Source organism: Oncorhynchus gorbuscha, linkage group LG03 (assembly GCF_021184085.1).
Source record: "Oncorhynchus gorbuscha isolate QuinsamMale2020 ecotype Even-year linkage group LG03, OgorEven_v1.0, whole genome shotgun sequence".
NCBI lineage: Eukaryota > Metazoa > Chordata > Actinopteri > Salmoniformes > Salmonidae > Oncorhynchus > Oncorhynchus gorbuscha.
Window position 1 is genome coordinate 45,521,822 of NC_060175.1, and position 9,188 is coordinate 45,531,009.

At 49.8% G+C, this 9,188-nt stretch overlaps 1 protein-coding gene across 1 annotated transcript; it reads left to right on the forward strand.

The window, feature by feature from the left end:
* Positions 1-204: 204 nt before the first annotated feature.
* LOC124017037 (collagen alpha-5(IV) chain-like) lies at positions 205-8,394 on the forward strand. Its single transcript, XM_046332394.1, has 2 exons — positions 205-238; positions 5,519-8,394. The coding sequence occupies exons 1-2, from the start codon at positions 205-207 to the stop codon at positions 8,392-8,394; spliced, it is 2,910 nt and encodes a 969-aa protein (XP_046188350.1).
* The last annotated feature ends 794 nt before the right edge of the window (positions 8,395-9,188 follow it).

Below are 9,188 nucleotides of genomic sequence, written 5' to 3' on the forward strand. Positions count from 1 at the left end.
TGTCTGAGTGTGGGAGTGTGACCCCGGCTATCTGTAAGTCATGTCTGAGTGTGGGAGTGTGACCCCGGCTATCTGTAAGTCATGTCTGAGTGTGGGAGTGTGACCCTGGCTATCTGTAAGTCATGTCTGAGTGTGGGAGTGTGACCCCGGCTATCTGTAAGTCATGTCTGAGTGTGGGAGTGTGACCCAGGCTATCTGTAAGTCATGTCTGAGTGTGGGAGTGTGACCCCGGCTATCTGTAAGTCATGTCTGAGTGTGGGAGTGTGACCCAGGCTATCTGTAAGTCATGTCTGAGTGTGGGAGTGTGACCCTGGCTATCTGTAAGTCATGTCTGAGTGTGGGAGTCTGACCCCGGCTGTCTGTAAGTCATGTCTGAGTGTGGGAGTGTGACCCAGGCTGTCTGTAAGTCATGTCTGAGTGTGGGAGTGTGACCCAGGCTATCTGTAAGTCATGTCTGAGTGTGGGAGTGTGACCCAGGCTATCTGTAAGTCATGTCTGAGTGTGGGAGTGTGACCCTGGCTATCTGTAAGTCATGTCTGAGTGTGGGGGTGTGACCCCGGCTATCTGTAAGTCATGTCTGAGTGTGGGAGTGTGACCCTGGCTATCTGTAAGTCATGTCTGAGTGTGGGAGTGTGACCCAGGCTATCTGTAAGTCATGTCTGAGTGTGGGAGTGTGACCCAGGCTATCTGTAAGTCATGTCTGAGTGTGGGAGTGTCTGTTTTGCCTAATATAATGATTATTTTATTATTTATACTTGTACTTTTACTTTTGATACTTAAGTATATTTCAGCAATTACATTTACTTTGATATGTAAGTATATTTAAAACCTAATACTTTAAAACTTTTGCTCAAGTAGTACTTTACCGGCTGACTTACACTTTTACTTGACTAACCTTCTATTAGGGAATCTATACTTTTACTCAAGTATGACAATTGGGTACTTGTTCCACCTCTGGAGAGGAGGAGGTAGAAAAGAAGAAGGAGATTGGGGAGAGAGGAGAGAGCAAGGATGAGAGAGGAGGAGACAGCACAAGCTCTGAATTGAGTTGTTTTCCCTGCACAACAGACATAGGACCAAGAGGGATGCCCAGGTTTCAGTCCACTTCCCAATATCAAGCCTTATAAAGTATGTGTGTTCCAGTCAACATACAGTACCAGTCAAAAGACTGGACACACCTACTCATTCAAGGGTTTTTCTTTATTTTCACTATTTTCTACATTGTAGAATAATAGTTAAGACATCAAAACTATGATGTATTATGATGATATATTAGAGATTTTAGATTCTTCAAAGTAGCCCTATTTGCCTTGAAGACAGCTTTGCACACTCTTTGCATTCTTTAACTGCCCCGAACAGGCAGTTAACCCACTGTGCCTAGGCCGTCATTGAAAATAAGAAGAATCGGTTCTTAACTGACTTGCCTAGTTAAATAAAGGTCAAATAAAAATTCAACCAGCTTCAGAAAGAATGCTTTTCCAACAGTCTTGAAGGAGTTCCCACATATCCTGAGCACTTGTTGGCTGCTTTTCCTTCACTCTGCGGTCCAACTCATCCCAAACCATCTCAATTGGGTTGAGGTCAGGTGATTGTGGAGGCCAGGTCATCTGACGCAGCACTCCATTACTCTCCTTCATCAAAAAGCCCTTACACAGCCTGGAGGTGTGTTGGGTCATTGTCCTGTTTAAAAACAAATGATAGTCCCACTAAGTGCAAACCAGATGGGATGGTGTATTGCTGCAGAATGCTATGGTAGCCATGCTGGTTAAGTATGCCTTGAATTCTAAATAAATCACAGATAGTGAAGCACCCCCACACCATCACATCTCCTCCTCCAAGCTTCACGGTGGGAACCACACCTACTCTGCGTCTCACAGACGTGGCGGTTGGAACCAGAAATCGCACATTTGGACTCATCAGACCAACGGACAGATTTCCACCCGTCTAATGTCCATTGCTCATGTTTCTTGGCCCAAGCAAGTCTCTTCTTATTGTTGTCCTTTAATAGTGGTTTCTTTGCAGCAATTCGACCATGACAGCCTGATTCACACAGTCTCCTCTGAACAGTTACTTGAACTCTGTGAAGCATTTATTTGGGCTGTAATCTGAGGTGCAGTAAATTTGAATGAACTTATCCTCTGCAGCAGAGGTAACTCTGGCTCTTGTTTTCCTCTGGCGGTCCTCATGAGAGACAGTTTCATCATAGCTTCTTGGTGGTTTTTGCGACTGCACTTGAATAAACTTTCAAAGTTCTTGAAATTTTCCAGAATGACTGACCTTCATGTCTTAAAGTAATGATGGCCTGTTGTTTCTCTTTGCTTATTTGAGCTGTTCTTGCCATAATATGGACTTGGTCTTTTACCAGATAGGGATATCTTCTGTATACCACCCCTACCCTGTCACAAGACAACTGATTGGCTCAAATGCATTAAGAAGGAAAGAAGTTTCACAAATGAACTTTTAACAAAGAACATCTGTTGATTGAAATGCATTCCAGTTGACTACCTCATGAAGTGGGTGGAGAGAATGCCAAGAATGTGCAAATCTGTTATCAAGGCCACGGGTGGCTACTTTGTAGAATCTCAAATATAAAATATATTTGACTTGTTTAACACATTTTTGGTTACTACATGGTTATTCCATATGTGTTATTTCATAGTTTTGATGTCTTCACTATTATTCTCCAATGTAGAAAATAGTGAAAATAAAGAAAAACCCTTGAATGAGAAGGTGTGTCCAAACTTTTGACTGGTGCTGTTAATTCCACTACTTGTGTTAAAGGGTAAGAGACCCATAATGGCACCATCTCTTACCTATGACCCGCCTGTTGAAACGACAGCCTCATTTCCAAACTACTAAGTTGGGTTGAGCTAAATTCACTTTAATTGACTGATTTGCATTTAACCTTGATCGTAATGTGGGTGCATTCATGTGATTTTATGCCAGTTCAAGAGCCCAAATGTGTCAGATTTGCATGGATACCATGAGGATAAAGTAGTATCCAGTATGTTTTATTAACAGACTCTACAGTATCCTTGGTGAGGGTTGGGCAAGTAAAGCTTCTTTACACTGACGGAATTGAAGCCAAAGAAGTCTGCAACGCACTCCCAGCTAGTCAAATCCATACTAATTCTCCATACAGTGCTTAAAACAATGGTGAATGTCCCTGTGCATTCAGAAACGGTTATTGGAAACCTCCTATAGCATTTACATGTATGACATTTACATGGCCAAGTGCCAGTCAGCTCCTCTCCCTCACTGCTCTTCAGTGGCCCATATGTCCCTGTCAACTGACACCAGTTGCTATTTAGCGTAGACTGGAGGATAGTCAGTCAGACAGAGGCACACTGAGGGGGTTAAGGGGGTTTTGCAACTCTTCTCCCCCTCCTCTCCTCTTAATGGGGACATCCTTGGAACCTTCGGCATACAGGGCCTCCAACTTGGCCTGGGTTTGGGTAGAGGGGGAGATGAGTGGGGTAACAACTCTTCAGGCTGTGCTTAAAGAAGAGCAGCCATGGATGGGAGGAGAGGGGTGCTACTGACAGACTGAGACAGACAGTGTGTGTTTAGTGAGGCGTGGGCCTCATTGTGACAGTGGAGCTGGAGGAGAAGTGCATCTGGTCCAGGAATGGGGATGGGCTTGTATTGGGGGAAAACATGTTTTGAGAGTCTCAATGTATCCTATTGAATCATGAAATGTAGCCAAATATTAGATTGATGTCAATTCTGGTAATATTGCATAGGGAGGCCATAAGATAGCTTTTACGTATTTGTCATTAGAGAATAGAAATGTTTGCAGTGCACTCATTTTGTGTATATGTCTGTCTGTCTGTCTGTCTGTCTGTCTGTCTGTCTGTCTGTCTGTCTGTCTGTCTGTCTGTCTGTCTGTCTGTCTGTCTGTCTGTCTGTCTGTCTGTCTGTCTGTCTGTCTGTCTGTCTGTCTGTCTGTCTGTCTGTCTGTCTGTCTGTCTGTCTGTCTGTCTGTCTGTCTGTCTGTCTGTCTGTCTGTCTGTCTGTCTGTCTGTCTGTCTGTCTGTCTGTCTGTCTGTCTGTCTGTCTGTCTGTCTGTCTGTCTGTCTGTCTGTCTGTCTGTCTGTCTGTCTGTCTGTCTGTCTGTCTGTCTGTCTGTCTGTCTGTCTGTCTGTCTGTCTGTCTGTCTGTCTGTCTGTCTGTCTGTCTGTCTGTCTGTCTGTCTGTCTGTCTGTCTGTCTGTCTGTCTGTCTGTCTGTCTGTCTGTCTGTCTGTCTGTCTGTCTGTCTGTCTGTCTGTCTGTCTGTCTGTACTGAGTGATGCCTCAGATGGAAAGCCCCACAGTGAACTGCAGTTCCTTAATGTAGTCAAAGCTCAGCAGAGATGCACTCCCATGAAGAATGGAACAGAGTAGGGTTACTCGGGGACAGTGGTGACACGTACATTCCCTCTGTGTTCCCCACAGCCCAGTGTTGAATGGACAGTGTTCCGTGGACATGTTTGTGTGGATAATTGAATGTTAGCTGTAATACATCTGGACAGGCCAGAGTAGTTTCCATTGGATCGGACAGAGCAGACAGGCCTCTCATCTCTCTCCGAGAGATCAGGAACAGAAGGCTAGTGTCATTGTGTTAGCCTAGCGCTGGGCTCTGTGCGCTGGGCTCTGTGTGCTGGGCTCTGCTCTGCTTGTCCTGTCCTGGGTTTCTCTCCAGGCGTTTACTCTGCTAGCTCCTGTGTTTGTCTGACTGCCCTGACTGGTTAGTGTCTCTCTGTGTTATGTTAGTGGGGGTGTTGTGAGTTCAGGTGCACCCCCCAGCCTCCCCGCCCCCTCTGTGTCCTTGGATAAGACAAACTGTTCCGTACTACTTTGTACTCTGTAACACTTCAGTTGGTTTGACGTGGCTCTTGTGTGAAGATGCTGCATAATGTGTCATAACATTTGCCATAAACGTGTTTTAGCAGGGGTTATAAAGTTAGGGGTGAGGTCACTTTGGCTTTCATTGATGTAATATTAGCTGGTTGTTAGACCAGTGCATGTTTCTGACAAGTGCTAAAACACACACACAGTGTAGCATGTTCATAGCCTCTATAAAAAGCCATATATGATCCCCCAAAGTAGTTCATTTCCCTTCTCTCCCTCACCCTGGCCTTGCACGCCTGTTGCACAAGCCCAGACAGGACTGAGGCATGGGGGGAGAGACAAGTAGGCGAGGAGGGGAGGAGTGGTGTTGATGGGATATGGCGGTGTTGGAGCTTGTCACATTAGTTTCCTCCTGTTGCAGATGAAAAGTTATTTCCGTGGCTGGTTGGTTGGCAGAATGAAAGAGCTGTGTTTTGCAGAGCCAAGGCCAGGCCAGGGCAATGTTGGTTGGGACAGGGGTAGGCCTGCTGGATGCTGGCTCAGAGAGAAGTCTCAGACTGTTCCTCAGTGGCCAACTGAACCTGTAAAAACACAGAACATGACTCTTACCACGCTGCACTGCCCACAGCCTGGCACACATAGCACTGTGCCCACTGAAACCTGTACCCACTGCTACTGCTATAACAGGTCCCCAGCATGAGCCTGGCACATCCCTGCCTCTGGAGCCTACTGCTATAACAGGTCCCCAGTCTGAGCCTGGCACATCCCTGACTCTGGAGCCTACTGCTATAACAGGTCCCCAGTCTGAGCCTGGCACATCCCTGACTCTGGAGCCTACTGCTATAACAGGTCCCCAGTCTGAGCCTGGCACATCCCTGCCTCTGGAGCCTACTGCTATAACAGGTCCCCAGTCTGAGCCTGGCACAGCCCTGCCTCTGGAGCCTACTGCTATAACAGGTCTCCAGTCTGAGCCTGGCACATCACTGCCTCTGGAGCCTACTGCTATAACAGGTCCCCAGTCTGAGCCTGGCACATCACTGCCTCTGGAGCCTACTGCTATAACAGGTCCCCAGTCTGAGCCTGGCACATCACTGCCTCTGGAGCCTACTGCTATAACAGGTCCCCAGTCTGAGCCTGGCACATCCCTGCCTCTGGAGCCTACTGCTATAACAGGTCCCCAGTCTGAGCCTGGCACATCACTGCCTCTGGAGCCTACTGCTATAACAGGTCCCCAGTCTGAGCCTGGCACATCCCTGCCTCTGGAGCCTACTGCTATAACAGGTCCCCAGTCTGAGCCTGGCACATCACTGCCTCTGGAGCCTACTGCTATAACAGGTCTCCAGTCTGAGCCTGGCACATCACTGCCTCTGGAGCCTACTGCTATAACAGGTCCCCAGTCTGAGCCTGGCACATCACTGCCTCTGGAGCCTACTGCTATAACAGGTCCCCAGTCTGAGCCTGGCACATCACTGCCTCTGGAGCCTACTGCTATAACAGGTCCCCAGTCTGAGCCTGGCACAGCCCTGCCTCTGGAGCCTACTGCTATAACAGGTCTCCAGTCTGAGCCTGGCACAGCCCTGCCTCTGGAGCCTACTGCTATAACAGGTCTCCAGTCTGAGCCTGGCACATCACTGCCTCTGGAGCCTACTGCTTTAACAGGTCCCCAGTCTGAGCCTGGCACATCACTGCCTCTGGAGCCTACTGCTATAACAGGTCCCCAGTCTGAGCCTGGCACATCACTGCCTCTGGAGCCTACTGCTATAACAGGTCCCCAGTCTGAGCCTGGCACAGCCCTGCCTCTGGAGCCTACTGCTATAACAGGTCTCCAGTCTGAGCCTGGCACAGCCCTGCCTCTGGAGCCTACTGCTATAACAGGTCTCCAGTCTGAGCCTGGCACATCCCTGCCTCTGGAGCCTACTGCTATAACAGGTCCCCAGTCTGAGCCTGGCACATCACTGCCTTGGGAGCCTACTGCTATAACAGGTCCCCAGTCTGAGCCTGGCACATCACTGTCTCTGGAGCCTACTGCTATAACAGGTCCCCAGTCTGAGCCTGGCACATCACTGCCTCTGGAGCCTACTGCTATAACAGGTCCCCAGTCTGAGCCTGGCACAGCCCAGCCTCTGGAGCCTACTGCTATAACAGGTCTCCAGTCTGAGCCTGGCACAGCCCTGCCTCTGGAGCCTACTGCTATAACAGGTCTCCAGTCTGAGCCTGGCACATCACTGCCTCTGGAGCCTACTGCTATAACAGGTCCCCAGTCTGAGCCTGGCACATCCCTGACTCTGGAGCCTACTGCTATAACAGGTCTCCAGTCTGAGCCTGGCACATCACTGCCTCTGGAGCCTACTGCTATAACAGGTCCCCAGTCTGAGCCTGGCACATCACTGCCTCTGGAGCCTACTGCTATAACAGGTCCCCAGTCTGAGCCTGGCACATCACTGCCTCTGGAGCCTACTGCTATAACAGGTCCCCAGTCTGAGCCTGGCACAGCCCTGCCTCTGGAGCCTACTGCTATAACAGGTCTCCAGTCTGAGCCTGGCACAGCCCTGCCTCTGGAGCCTACTGCTATAACAGGTCTCCAGTCTGAGCCTGGCACATCACTGCCTCTGGAGCCTACTGCTTTAACAGGTCCCCAGTCTGAGCCTGGCACATCACTGCCTCTGGAGCCTACTGCTATAACAGGTCCCCAGTCTGAGCCTGGCACATCACTGCCTCTGGAGCCTACTGCTATAACAGGTCCCCAGTCTGAGCCTGGCACAGCCCTGCCTCTGGAGCCTACTGCTATAACAGGTCTCCAGTCTGAGCCTGGCACAGCCCTGCCTCTGGAGCCTACTGCTATAACAGGTCTCCAGTCTGAGCCTGGCACATCCCTGCCTCTGGAGCCTACTGCTATAACAGGTCCCCAGTCTGAGCCTGGCACATCACTGCCTTGGGAGCCTACTGCTATAACAGGTCCCCAGTCTGAGCCTGGCACATCACTGTCTCTGGAGCCTACTGCTATAACAGGTCCCCAGTCTGAGCCTGGCACATCACTGCCTCTGGAGCCTACTGCTATAACAGGTCCCCAGTCTGAGCCTGGCACAGCCCAGCCTCTGGAGCCTACTGCTATAACAGGTCTCCAGTCTGAGCCTGGCACATCACTGCCTCTGGAGCCTACTGCTATAACAGGTCCCCAGTCTGAGCCTGGCACATCCCTGACTCTGGAGCCTACTGCTATAACAGATCCCCAGTCTGAGCCTGGCACATCCCTGCCTCTGGAGCCTACTGCTATAACAGGTTCCCAGTCTGAGCCGGGCACATCCCTGCCTCTGGAGCCTACTGCTATAACAGGTCCCCAGTCTGAGCCTGGCACATCCCTGCCTCTGGAGCCTACTGCTATAACAGGTTCCCAGTCTGAGCCTGGCACAGCCCTGCCTCTGGAGCCTACTGCTATAACAGGTCCCCAGTCTGAGCCTGGCACATCCCTGCCTCTGGAGCCTACTGCTATAACAGGTCCCCAGTCTGAGCCTGGCACATCCCTGCCTCTGGAGCCTACTGCTATAACAGGTCCCCAGTCTTAGCCTGGCACATCACTGCCTATGGAGCCTACTGCTATAACTGGTCCCCAGTCTGAGCCTGGCACATCACTGTCTCTGGAGCCTACTGCTATAACAGGTCCCCAGTCTGAGCCTGGCACATCACTGCCTCTGGAGCCTACTGCTATAACAGGTCTCCAGTCTGAGCCTGGCACATCCCTGACTCTGGAGCCTACTGCTATAACAGGTCCCCAGTCTGAGCCTGGCACATCACTGCCTCTGGAGCCTACTGCTATAACAGGTCTCCAGTCTGAGCCTGGCACATCCCTGACTCTGGAGCCTACTGCTATAACAGGTCCCCAGTCTGAGCCTGGCACATCACTGCCTCTGGAGCCTACTGCTATAACAGGTCCCACCTTCACCCATGACTAACTGTCTGACTGACCTGTCTATGTCTACTACATGGGTTAAGGGAACTGGAGGAGGGGAGGAACAACAGAAGCCATAGAGATGGTACATATCCAGCAGTGAACCCCAATGCTACAGTACACTCTTAGAAAATAAAGGTTCTATCTAGAACCTAAAAGGGTTCTTTGATTGTCCCCATTGGAGAACCCTTTGAAGAACCCTTTTTGATTCCAGGTAGAACCCTTTTGAGTTCCATGTAGAACCTTTTACCCAGATGGTTCTACATGGAACCCAAAAGAGTTCTACCTGGAACCAAAAAGAGCTCTACCTGGAACCAAAATGGGTTATCCTATGGGGACAGTCGAATAACCCTTTTGTCTAAGAGTGTACAGCAGGTCCCTAGATGCAGCAAATACACCTAGTAACAAATG